General features: G+C 47.1%; 1 protein-coding gene across 5 annotated transcripts in view; it reads left to right on the top strand.

Moving 5' to 3' along the window:
• The first annotated feature begins 835 nt into the window (after window positions 1-835).
• Window positions 836-13,526, top strand: part of MAP2K5 (mitogen-activated protein kinase kinase 5) — a 130,045-nt gene continuing 117,354 nt past the window's right edge. For 2 of the 5 annotated variants that reach the window (XM_040569603.1, XM_040569606.1), the window contains exons 1-3: window positions 875-1,075; window positions 7,221-7,269; window positions 11,514-11,581. In XM_040569603.1, the coding sequence (XP_040425537.1) occupies window positions 941-1,075; window positions 7,221-7,269; window positions 11,514-11,581 (252 nt within the window). In that variant the 5' untranslated portion in view covers window positions 875-940. Of the gene's footprint in view, window positions 1,076-4,283; window positions 4,329-7,220; window positions 7,270-11,513; window positions 11,582-13,526 lie in introns of those variants that run through there. The other 3 variants (XM_040569604.1, XM_040569601.1, XM_040569605.1) reach the window with 3 other exon arrangements.

Here is a 13,526-nt window from a genome sequence, read left to right on the forward strand (position 1 = left end):
TTTTTTTTTTTCTTTTTTTTTTTTTTTTTAACATTTTTTACCCATTCTTGGCGCTTCTGAGAAAGCTGGGCTTAAGCATTTATCGAGGACTTGCCTCCCTGAGGCTATGGTTTGGAGCGGACTGTTTTGAAATGGAGTCTTCTGAAGAGCCATGAAGAAAACCTTGGATGAATGACTTTTACCTGGACATCAGTATGAGATATTTAGCAGAACTCTCATTCTTAATTTAGAGAAAGAGCAATAGGAGTGATGAGCGCAGCAGCCAGATCGAGACTTTGCAGAGCCCCATTTACTCCTCGGCCTTGGGGTCTGTTGCGTTTTGGGGCAGGGACCTGGCCCCAAAGTGGGAACAGGGCTGCAAGGAATGGTTTGAGGCACCCATGTTTGGAATTTTATGTAGTGAGGGGTGGAATCTCAGTTTAAATAATCCGAAAGCAAAAGCCTAGTGAGTTCCTGTGGAACGTCTGCCACTTGAGGAGCCTCCGTTACTTCACATTCTGCAGGCCAGCAGCGCTGGACATTTCCCACACTTCTTAATTAAGGCAGGAGCCCCGATCTGTTTGACGTGCTGTCTCAGCAGCACTTTTCCCGTTGAACCCGAAGGCCAACACGGCCCCAGGCCCCCCGGAGCGGGGCCGCCAGCCTCCTCCCGCAACATGGCGCCGCCTCCGCGCCCTCCTCCTCCCGCAACATGGCGCCGCCTCCGCTCCTTCCTCCTCCTCCTCCCCTATTTTTTTTTTTTTTTATTATTATTATTCCGCCCACCTTCTCTCCTCCCGGCGTCTCCGTTTTGGTTCCGGGGCAGCGGGGCGGTTGCGAGTCCTTCCTGCGGGCGGGGAGGGGCGGAGGCGGCCCGGCCCCAGCCCCAGCCCCGGCCCCGGCCAGGCGGGCATCCCCCCGCCGCCGGCCCGCCGCAGCATGTGAGCCCGGCGGGGCGGGGATGCTCTGGCTGCTCTGCGGCCCCTCCAGCGCCATGGAGAGCCAGGTGCTGGTCATCCGCATCAAGATCCCCGACGGCGGAGCCGTGGACTGGACCGTCCACTCGGCGCCTCAGCTGCTCTTCAGGGACGTGCTGGTGAGCGCGGCCAAGGGGAGGACGCGGCGGCGGCCCCCGGAGCACAGCGGCTCGGTGGGGTTCTGTGCTGGGGGGCTCTAACGGGGAAATAAACCCCTGGGCTCCGGGAAGGGTCGCACGGCGGTGGGTTTTAGGGGAGGTGGCGATGCCCCGAAGAGGGGCTCGCAGCCAAGGGCCCGTGCTGCAAGCAGTGCGCAGGGAAAGGCCCCAGTCGTGTCCCAAGGGAGCCCTCCAAGGGTTTGGTCTTGCCCTACACGCAGCATCCCCCTGCCAGCGTGGCTTGGGCACCGTGGGGTGGTCGTGAGGTGTTGCTTGGGAGCGACTGGGAAAGCTGTCATGTGGAAGTCAGCGTCGCCTCGGCTCGGGTGCGGGAGCTGCGCGCCCCGCATGTGGGCTGAAGCTGGACGTGGCGGTGCTGCGGGTTTGTTGCATCTCTTGGCCCTGAGCTGCCCCAGAGCCTTCTGAGGGCTCCCTTGTGCCCCGCAGAGTTGCAGAAGTGCCTCCATCCCCGCCCAGGTAATCCCTTTGCACCTGTTGCAGGTGTTGCAGGCATGGCTTCGGAAAAGCGTTTTGCTTTTCAGTGCTCAGCCTTGTTGCTTCAGCACAAAATCAGCAGGAGTTATGTGCACCTTAAATGTGAGCTGTGTAGTCTGTTTAGCAAGTGGGACTGAAAAAAAAGAGCTATTTAAGCATGATCTGCCTACGCAAAAGGAATCAGCGTATGGTTTACTTGGTTTGGGGTAGCAGTGAGGTCTGGGGATCCAAGTCCGAAGCTGGAGAGGTGTTGAGGCAGCACAGCTGTAGCGCGGTGGTCAGGTCCCATCGTACGTGTGAGGCTCTGCGGGTGCTGTCGTAGTGCTTATGGCTGCGCCGTCAGGCAGCGGCTGTGGCCAGCGCATGACTTTGCGACCTGAAGTTAAAATGAAACTGTGCGTTCAGTTGTGGCACAACACTAAGAGCATGTGTTTTGGAGCCAGATCTCAGAGAAGCAGAAGTACAGTAGCACAGTTGCTCAAGGAGCTCCGATAGGCTTTACATCCCCTAATTTATTAGTTGGATTGGGATGAAGGACTGAACTTGGGTCTAGTGAGGTACCCACAACCTTGCCCTGCTGCAAGGAATTTGAGTACCTACCTCCAGCATACTTAGAGAGCCTGGCAGAGCCCTTGGCATCTGAAGTGCTTCTAAGAGTCATGATCAATGAACCACAAGGACTTCAGTAGGTACCTGAGGTCATCAGTGCCTGCAGTAGTCTCCAGTCATGTGGAAGTGATGCTTCCCGAGAGCCGTGGCCGTGCAAAATGTGAAAGAAGTGAATCAGGGAGAATGTGTCAGGCCAATCTTCAGCTTGGCACATCTCTGGTTAGTGAGGACTCTACTGCAAATACTTTTGGAGAGACGGTTATGTAGGGGATCTGACGTGGAATATGTACGACAAGTCAAAGCGGAGGGACTGCAATCTAACGGGGATCACACAGAGCATTCTCCCTGCTGCTAGGTGGGCAGTTCCTGTGATCGGCAAGCTCGGGTTTAGTTATACAAATCCTCCACGCTCAAAAGCCAAGAACCGCAGGCAAGCTTGGCTAATGCAATGCCGGTCTTGCTCTGCATCGCTGTTGAAGTCATGTGGAGAAACCGGAGGCTTCTGATTCTTCCCCTTCCACGTGGATTTTGATGCTTATCTCAGTTTTTATTTGTAGCCAGCTAGCAGTCCTCTTTCATATCCCCACTCACTGGTGGAACAGAGTGAGTTGTTCTGGGTTGAAATGTCCCAGCTGTTTGTCGAGGGAGAGTGAACGGATTTCTGCATCAGGTCATGTCTGTCGGTGATGATGATTTTCAGTTTTCAAAGCTATCCACAGTACCTGTGCCCTCTCTGGCAGTGCTGGGCTGTGTACAGCAGGTCACACCGTGATGACACATCTCGACCATGGTAGCGTGCAGCTGGGAGCACAGCCACGCGGTCGTGCCGTTTGGTGACTGCCACCTGCGTGTCAAAAACACGCTTGTGAGCACTGAGATGTTAAGAGAGGGAGGAAGAAGTTCAATAAGGTCTGAATTGTCTCAAGGCCCTTGTTTGTTTAGGTGATTGGTTTGAGGAGCTGCCCTCGCAGGATGCACGTGTACTTAATTTATATGGTACCTTCAGAAATTAAATGAAATAAGGCTTGGCGCACTGAAGCGTGGTAGATCTGGCACCACCTGTGGCTGCAGAGGGCAGGACTGGGACAGACCTGGAGTCTGTTGTTGTCCTTCTGCCTTCACTGTGATTTCTACTCACCTTGTAGGTAATTACAGAGGGCTTATGTGTTCGAGTACCAATTAAAGACAGCACAGAGAATCGAGACATTCCCTAGTAAGGTAAATTACTGAACAGTAATAATCCGGTCGGACCCCACCGTTTCCCTTACCGCATGGCTGTCTGTCAGCAGCAGGCACAGGAGCTCCAGGAGCCCCTTTTCTCCCAGCTCGTGGTTTGCCCGCGGAGCACTGAGCCCGCTCGCTCTGCGTACGGTGCTGTGCAGGGTGCAGCGGGCACGATCCCACCCAGCCACATGCTCCATGCCCCTGCAGTCCAAATGGCTCCGCAGGAGGTGAGTGCACCTGATAGCCACGTCTGAAAACCAGGTGTTTTCCCCCAGATCTGCAGCTGGGGGCTCGGGGAAGCCGTATAGGAAGGTTGTTTTTCCTTTTTTTAAGGCAAGTCCATGTTCTGCTTTGTACTGAGAAAACCCTTTGAGAAGACACTTCTTTTTTTTTTTTTTTTTTTTTTTAAAACGTGATTTTTGTTAAATTAGCATCTTAGAAGCAAGAACAGCCTTGCGAGTAAAAATTAATGTAGCCTTGCAGCATTACTCTTCAGATTTATATTTTTTTCAGCAAAGAAGCTGTGGTATTAGCACAGAGTACGCTGCCCATAGCCCTGGGATAACCTGGGATAACCTCTTGGTAGCTGTAGGGCTGGAACCTGAGAGTCTGATGCCCAGTGCAGTGCCTTACGCTCTAAATGACACTTTTTTTTAAATTTTATTTTATTTTTAAGTTTTCAGCTGCTCTAATTCTGTCCCTTGGAGGAGCCTTTACAGGTCGCTAAGCCGTGCGGCAGGTAGCGGGGCTGCGCAGCCCTGGGAGCGGCGCTGCTGGTGTATTTGGGTTGGGCATTTGCCTGATTACTTTCCCGAAGTGGGTGCTAAGAGCTGTTCTTCATAATGTCACTTCAAATATGTCCTGCCCATATCAGCTCTGCAGACCTGTAAGTTACCAGTAAACAGATTTATTTTAAAGGCGCTGCTAAATGAATTACAATGAGCTTGTTTTTTTCATCAGGCTGTCTGGACTCATTTGCCCGAGCTGTCACTGGAGCATTTAAGCACTCGGTGTTAATTCAGGATAACTTCATGATGTCATACTGAGACAAGACCAATTTCAACTGATAAGAGAACGGGGCCCCCGGCTTCAATATTTACACTGTTATTAAAAGCAGTGCTTTCACATTTTCTGCTCTCTCACCCAAGATAAGTGCTCCACAGCTATTCTAGAGAGCGGATTTGACGGAATTCCTTTTTGGCTGCCTTTCCCTGATATTTCTCTTCGTTGTTGGAGGCTTTTCAGTCTGTCAGAAGCTATCACACGTGAGCCCACTTGAGAAATTGTTTACAAGTCACCATATTTTATTCCTCGTGATCTCTGTTGCGGTGGCAGAAAATCACCGCACACAATCTGTTGAAATTTCGAGTAATCCTTTAAGCTCGGGTCACTGCGAGGTCTGCTGGAGGGCTGAGCCTGGAAGTCTTCTGCAGCTGATGAAAATCCTGCGGTAGGAACAGGGTGGAGGTGTCATTTCCCTCCCTCCCACCTCCTGCGAGGCTGCCCTTTCTTCAGTGCCGTGGTTTGACAGAGGTACCGAAAGTCGGCCAGAGCGAAGTTTTTGTGCTTGTCGGTGGGGTTGTCTTTTTAACCGTTTAGCGTAAGGCAGAATTACGGTGAACAGCTTTTAAATTGGTGTACTTGGTTGCTACAGTTTTTTGAAGAAGTCCCAACGCATTGAAAAAAATTATTTTGAACGGGGAAAAAAAATTATAGAGGAATTTACCATCACTGCTACAGTGCTCGTGCAGCTTTGGGAGCCTTGGAGCTCTCCTAGCAGACATTTGGGGCCTCCAGAAGCGTCTCTCTCTGTGGCATATTTACACTCCTCCCAACTACAATTTGTAAACATCCCAAAATCTGGTTTATTTTCTGTTACCAACTTTTAAATCCATGTAATGGAAGCGTCTGTGTCCCCACACATGAACGTTCTACAAGTAGCTTAAACCTAATGCAATTGAAGTGTGTTTGCTGAGGAATTTTCAACGTTTAACTAAATAGATTTAGAAATAATTAGTTAACAGCACAGTCTTCTGGTTAGGCAAGACTTTAATTCCTTGTTAGGGACAGAGGGTACAGCGTGTCTGGCTTTTGACAGAGTATCTACGGAGTTGTCGAACCGTGCAAAACTATTTAAACGGAAGAATTTTGATTAATATGGCAGTGCTTTGGATCTTTTTATGGTTGCGTAGGTTTACAATGTATATCATTGGGTAAGCTGTATTGCACATCTTTTGTCTTTTTGTATACAATTAATAGTGTAAATTACTGTTCATTTATTTTAACATCTAAAATGGGAAAATGGGAAAGTTTTTAGGAATATTATTTGCTTCAGTTAGCCCTGTGGAAATCTTCGTCGCTTTCTCTGCCTTCTCATTATATTAATTGTGTCTCTTTAACATTGCACAGAGTGTTTAATTTCCTGTTTTCAGATGAAAAAATAGAGAAAGCAGAAGTGACAGGACAATGATTCCTAAAGCTTTGATACGGGGGAGTGCTTAGCACCCCAAGATGCTCACAGTGTACGTACTACAATAAATATTTTTGTTCATTAATTTCTAATCACTTTGTGACGCTGTCAGCGGAGAGACTGTCTGACATGAGAAATCAGGCAGCAGGAAGGAGAAAACCATGCTGTGCATTTCTGCCGTGCCCCGACATGACATATTGCAGCCTCGCGGAGGCTGACAACAGCACATACGCCGGGAGGCCGGGATGCCTTAAATCTGAGCACAACATTTCAGTGGATTTTCAGTGAGTGCTGTGTGTAAAGGCTTTAAAAAAAAAACAAAAAAAAACACACTCCAAACTCTGCTCACCTCGGTTTAGTTGTACAGGAAAGGCTGTATTTGACCCAAAGCTGCATTTTTGTGTGCAGGTGTGTAGCGTTCAGCGTGCAGTTCGCATCTTCCCCGGGGTAACGTCAAGGCTGGGGCTGCCCGGTGGGTTACCACGTTAACCGCTTTGGGTCTTTTAACCTTAATTCCTCCAGAACTGCCAACGTATTCGAATCCCTCCGCCAAGCACCGAAGAAGTTTAAATTCTGGTTAAAAGTGACAAGGGGCCCTGCAGACCTCCTGGTCCGCGCGGTGGGCAGCGCTCCCGGGAGCACGGCGCTGCGAGGCAGCAGCAGGCAGCTCGGCACGGCTGCTGGGTCCTGCTGCTTTCCTGGGCAGTTGTGGAGTGAAAGCGGCAAAAATCCCTTCGGTCTGCAGCGACTGTTTCAGTTCATGTGGGCGGCCCCGAACCCGCACAGAGCTGTGGTTGTTACCCCGCTGTTGGCGAGCCGCGGGCAGGATGGGCTGGAGGCGTGCAGCGAGGCTGCCTCGCAGTGCAGGGGAGGACCGAAATCCAGGAATCGAGGCAATGTGAGCAGAGGGACCGAGGCAAAAAACCTGCTTTCTCACTTAAAAAGCCATTCGTAAACCTCTGCTTTTATGACTTGCCTCCATGAGTTAGATGGACGCTGTTCCATAACCCACGGACAAAATCGATCCTTTAAACCGCGGCAACAGACAGCACTGACTTGTTTGCAATTATGATTGAGCTATTTAAAAAGAAGAAGGTATTCCTGGAGGTAACGTGCAAAGGAAGGAGAAGAGCGTGGTGATTTGTATTGATTTGTGTTGTATGCTGAAAAGTTGGTGATTTTGGGGGCAGCGGTGAGGAGCAGGACTTTGTCTTCTGCTTGCAGCCGGGGAACAATTAAGATGAATTACTCTACATCATCTTGGGCATCTTGCCGTTGATGTATAGCTAATTCTTCTTTACATTTCAGGATGTCATCGGTCAAGTTTTGCCGGATGCAACGACAACAGCGTTTGAGTGTGAGTATGACTTGTATAAACCGTCTCTTTTGTGATGGTATAAGGTTGTCATTTTTTACATAAATAATGTTTACTTTCATTATGTTACGGTTAAATATTTATGCATTAATGCAAGTTTAATGATGATACTCGACTAAGTAATATTTTATTATTTAATCACAACTTGAGTGAGCATATTTTTACAATATAGCTTTAATTACCAGCATGACCTTACTGTGCTCTTACTCGTCACTGCAACTATATTGCTTGAATTAAATGAAAAGTATAAAGTACCTGTAGGTCTGAGTTTAAAATTTTAATTCTCTGTTGGAAGAAATCAAAAGGGTGTTGGCTTTTACAAAGCTGTGGCGCACAACATATGGATTTTGTACAAAATATGGCAGCATGGCCAAGGTGTCCCAAAGCCTCCCGGGTTTGCAGCGCTCCGTGGAAGAAGTTAATGCTTCCCTTTGCCAGAACAGTCATCTGGTGGTTTTCGGGAAGGCTGCTGGGTTGTTAGTTTTCTTTTTCTCCTTCTGTTGGGCACCATCTAAATACATTGTCACCCTGTTGCCTTCCTCCTGTGCGGGAGGAGGAGGTGTGGACAGATGCTCAGCCTCAGCTCCTGGAGGAGGTAGCGGAGCTGCAGGACAGTGCCACCTGGTTAGGCTTGGGTACCGGGGTCTGGCTGAGAAGCTGGGAGGTGCAGCTTGTGTATGGGATCTGAGCAAGCTGTAGGTTGGGGCTGTCCCTCCTAGCACTTACACCATGTGAAAGCGGTTGTATCGTGCTTGTGCTGGGTTAGGAAAGCTCTCAGTGGCCGTGTTGGTGTGGATTTAGACCTCTGCTGACGTACCTGCTGACTATTCCAGCTCTGTTCCCCGAACCCCGGTTGTTTTTATCTTTGAAGGGATTCCCTGGGGGATTGTCCTGTGTGAAGAGCAAGAAGGTGCAAAGGGGAGTCAAACCGTGTATTAGGGGATAAGATACTGTGCTAAGGGGTTTCTTCCGAGTGGAGAGGACTCCTGCTGTTCCCCTTCAATATTTTTTTTTCTGTGTATCTCCATGTTTTCCTTTGATGGAGATGAAATAACGAGGAGCTGGAGGGGATTAGGAGTGCTGCATGAGCCAGGTAGTGATGCTGAAGGTTAGAGGGCGGACAGGACAGCAAAGGGCCTTGCACTCTTATTAGCATTTCCCTTCTTTAGAGCCTTACAGGCAATTCTGAGTGCAAGTAATCAAAGGAAATATTGGTTTGTGAGCCTTCAAGTACTACCTAGCGCTTTCTATTTTTCTTTTCACATTTGTGATTTGCTCTCCTAAAATGCCAGAACCCTAAGAATGGGCGCTGTAGATGTTATTTCTCTCTAGCCTGGACATTTCTCCTGCCCCGCTCTTTAAAACAAGACTTTCTACAGAGACCTGGGCAAAACCAGGCTCCAGACCTTGCCTTTTTTTTTTTATGATTTGTTAATTTTTTGTTGTTGCTGTTGTTAAACATACCTCCCACGTCACCCATTAGCTTTGTTTGAACTTCATGCACCAGTAGCAGTCCCTGCAATCAGGGCAGTAGCCCATATTAATGGTACCATGTGTAGAACTTCCCTGGAAATACTTATTTCATTGTGTCTTCTAACATCTGCTTCTGTGCTTTCAGTTCATGTCTCTAGTCTGTCATTTACATCTGCACAAAACCATTTCCCCTGCCATTTAACTGGCATCTAAAATATGTTATGTATATTGATGCCTGATTTTTCTGGTTCCTTTATCCATATCAAATGCCTGGATTTTTCCAGCTTAAGCTTCCTTCTCACCTGCTTCATTGCTTCGTCAGATGTGGATAATTGCCATCTAGTGTAGTCTCCTCTCCTGTTTGTTCGGTTATTGTTATCTACAGTGCATCATCCATTGCGCCTTCTACCTGGGGCTGCACTTCTCCTGCTATTGGACCTTTATGTGGATTTCACCATTGTATCGCACGTTGCTACAAATAAAATCTCTAACAACATATGGCCTGTTATGATCCTTTTATCCAAACTCTGCCATTTTGTATATTTGTGACACACTGCAGATTTTGTGAAGATTGCTTCATAATATTTGTTTACCATCTGCTGCACTCTATTTGGTATCTTGCTAGGATTTCTTCCTCCATTTTAAATGACATTAGCAAAATCCAGCCAGTACGTAGGATTTTTTGGTTCTACTTTTGCTTCCCTAATGTCCTGGAAAATCGTATTGCTGTGCTCTAGGCAAGTAGAGAAGCCTGGAAATCTTTCTGAACTCATGCATTATATCTGGCTAGTTTTTGGGCTGTGCCCGCTTAAATGTCGTGGTAGGACGGCAAAGGATCTCTGCACAGAAAAGAGAGAGATATTTTTTTCTGGTTTTGCTCTTTATAAACATTGCCTGGCTATTTTAGATTTGGCTTTTTAATGCCAGGTTACAGTTTCTTTTCGTCAACACGTTTTAAAATTCAGTTTATTCTCTTTGCACCACTGTCAGGAATTTTAGACTTCTGAGAACTCTGGGGGTAATTTCTAATCTTTTGGCTCTGGAAGTTTTCTGGTTCTTTTTTCTTTCTTTTTTTTTTTTTTTTTGTGGTCCCAGCTCAGTCCGTTCCCTCAAATCAAGCCTGCCTAATGGCTTTTACCTCTGCCTATTTGTCTCTCTCTGTCATACGTTTTTCCTCTTCTGCTTTTCACTCTGATCCCTTCGCACTGATGCATGGCTTTCGTTGTGCGCGCTCCTCCTAGCGCAGCTCCTTCCGCCTCGTTCTGCTACCACAGCGCGGCTGTGACGTGGGTTTTCACCAGAGAGCAGCTCTGCAACTCCTCCTTTCTGCCGGAAATGTTTCCAGGCGAGGAAGCATTCATTTTCAACTCGCTAACTCTTCTTAATCTTTCCATCATTCATGACTCGCTGCGGGCCGGTAACCCCAGCAAGTAGTTTCAGCAGTCTGGCAGTTGATCAGTTGAACTTCCAGGAGGTAAGGCTCTGGTAGGACGTGGCCGTGCTGGCTGGTTCCTCTTCCAGCCTTCATGCTTCCAGTGGCCCACAGCTCTTTTCGGGGACATTTTTGAGTGCAGTTCTAACGGGATTTTTTGTTCCTTTTTTCCCCTTGTATTCTTCTCTTGATGTTTCTTCTCTTCTGCGTTGCTCTTCTTATATCCTCAGAATTAACTGCTGGGCCTTCAGTGCCAGAATGCCCAAACTCCTTGTCTCAGGTAGTCTTAATTTGTTGATACAGATCTGTTCCCAGATCCTTGGGCAAGAGTCAGTTTGCATCCAGGGGAATACTGGCACTTTTCGGGTGCTGATGTACTGCACGAGGTCTGCGGATGCAGAGAGCGCGTGCGTCGGAGCCTGCCTGCAGGGACGAGGGCAGAGAGACTTCACCAGCCCCTGCTCACATCCTGAGGTGGTCAGGAGCAAATCTGCTCCAGTCCCGAAGCCGTATAAATGAGTTCACTCCATATCCTCACCTTTTGGTACTTTACATGTGTTTGAAATCTGGTGTGAATGCTGCTCCTTGGTTTCCTGGTACACGTTGGCTTGGGCAGAGTGATTCTCATAAGTATCCGAGGAAGATATTTAGATGGCAGCAAACAAAAATTGGAGACAGGTCATTAACCCCTCCCTTCTCCTCCAAGGCTGGAGCAATAAAAAAATATTACCATTTTGTGGTGGAGTTGGAGGCGAGGGTTGCATGCGGTCGGTCTGATAACTTGTGCAGCTCTCCGGACGGTGAGCGTGTACGAGCTTTTTTTTGAGGACTGGGGGAGAAGAGGACGGGGCCGGACACTGCTCCTACCTGGGCGCAGGAACGCTGGAGTGCGGGGTTGCACCAGCTGGTGCTGATGGGGGGATTTAGCCCCCGGTACATCTGCACCTGCTGAATCCCGCTGCATGTCTTCGGGAGGTCTGTTCCTCCTCTAGATGTTGGTGTTGGTAACTCTGAACGCTTTGCTGGAGCTCTTCTGAACCTTGCTCTGCGCTCTGGTCCCGTCTCCGCAGCACCTTTCCTTGTGCAAAGTTTTGAGCACTTCACTCATGCCTCCTTTCTAGATGTAACTGCTGTCTTTGTTAATTAATACTTGGAGTCATTATACATTATTATTTCAGAGTACCTGGTTACCTGTGTTGTTGGTCTATACATTCATATTCTTTTAATTTACTTGTAAATGTCCAGGTTAAAAAAACTTATGTATTCAAATTGTAAGTATCCTTATTTTGTTTTTATTGCCTGTAATCCATTTCTTTGGCAGATGAAGATGAGGATGGTGATCGGATTACTGTCAGAAGTGACGAAGAAATGAAAGCCATGTTATCTTATGTAGGTATAGTATAACTTGCTGGTGTTTTCCATCTTTATTGCTTTCTGTTCATGTATTTTTGCCTGTGTCAAAGTATTAATGTAAGCTGCAGCGCTCAGTGTGATGTTCCTGTATTAAGTGTAGGTGTTTAAAAACTGTATCACACCAGATATATGGTCATGCTTGACTTTTTAAAAAAAGACTTGTACACTTACTGATCATATCATAAACATTAAGAATAATGCATCTTAATGACTTTTGCATTAGGTATAGTGCAGGCTAAATGGACTATCAATTTCTTGTATTTTTTATGCAGTACTTAAAGTAACGGCTCATTAAAAATGAACCCCTGGGCTCTAAAAATTTTTCAAAATCTACTTTCATCTGGAGACTGTTCCACCCCTCCTAACAGAAGAGTTTCATTGTAGCTGCAGGCTCAATATTCATAGAGGATTTAAAGACGTATTTTCTGTTTTTTAGTATGAGATATGCGTGTATCTGTCTGTGTCTTAATACACATATATCTATGTAAAATCTCTGTCTAGGTACCTATAAATATAAAAGCAGTCTACAGAAATAAAATGTGCAGTTCTTTATTGAAACAAAATCTGCATATAGCTTAAATGTATGTTTCATATTGCAGATGTAAGTGAAAAAATCACTTAACTTTTTCTTTCAAATAAAATAGCAAGAAAATAACAAGTGGATATTTTCTGAGTCACATGGAATACTGGTTCCTTACAAAGGGCACTTCTGATCACGTTAATTGCCTTAACTTAGAACTTAGCAGAACCAAGCCCTGTTTAGTACCAGCCACAGGTGCTCTTGATGGGATGTAATGACTTGGTTTGGGTTAGTCCTCCTCACCAGTCCTCTGTTGTAGAGCAGGAATGCTTCCATAGTGAGATTCTCATCCTTTTGTGTCTGCAGAGATCATACTACGTCTGCACCCCAGCACCCTTGCCTTGCTGAGGCTCGGGTATTACTCGTGGATTGCAAGTCTGTCGGTAGGCGCTGGTTCAGGGTGACTTTGTCCATTGCCTACGACTTCATCCTGGGATGAAAGAAGGCTCTAGGGGATCCTGATTGAGCTCTGTAAAATGCTCTCAGGGGATTTGTTAAAGAAGTCTTTCTCCTGTGTGATTTTATTTCCAGAGGAGGTGAGACCACTGTGTGGAAAAATCTTGCTCCAGCCAAGGGGATTTTGTGCTTGCTTTGTTGTTGTTGTTGTTGTTTCCTACAACTAGATCACCAGTGATGCTTCCCCACTGGAATTCTTTGTATTTATCGCCGTTCCTTACGAAGTGTCTGTCACTTCTGCTGTTAAACTGGAAAACTTGAATTTTCCTGGCACCATCTTAAGATTAATCATGCCTCTGTAAGGTCATCTTTTTGCTATGCTTCCAAGCTTACTGTTAAAGTTTCAGTACATTAGGGTTATGATTGCTCAACTCTCTGCTTTCCCTTAAAAATTATGGGATGTCTGTAAATGACTTCTTTCCACTTCAGCAGCTTTTCTTCTCTGAAAATTTTCCCGTCAGTTTTAAACTAGTCGGTTACTTCACTGCCACGTTGATGGCTCAACCTTCTGACTTCACATAGCAGTCGCTTTGGGATATGTTTATAGGAAAACAAATCTGAGCCTCCTAGACAGGGAATACAACATGCTCAGGAAGGTGTTTTAGGCTGGGAGGACACAGCCAGGTGGCTCAGCACCAAACACCTCAGCTGCGCAGGTGCTTCTGAACCTGCTCGTTCTGCAGAGAGGCATTTGTAGTGTCTCACGGCTGAGACACTTGTAGTCCTTACTCGCCATTTGTAGTCTTTAAGGCTGTAAATGTTGTGGGCTTGAGGTGCTGCAGCCCACCTCTCAAGGTTACGATGTGCTGTGGGCCTGTGGCGAGTGTCTGGGGACTGAGCAGCTGTTGAAATGTTCCTGGGAATCTTGGCCTGGCACAGTCTGCC

The sequence above is a fragment of the Cygnus olor genome, chromosome 11 (genome assembly GCF_009769625.2).
Source record: "Cygnus olor isolate bCygOlo1 chromosome 11, bCygOlo1.pri.v2, whole genome shotgun sequence".
Taxonomy (NCBI): domain Eukaryota; kingdom Metazoa; phylum Chordata; class Aves; order Anseriformes; family Anatidae; genus Cygnus; species Cygnus olor.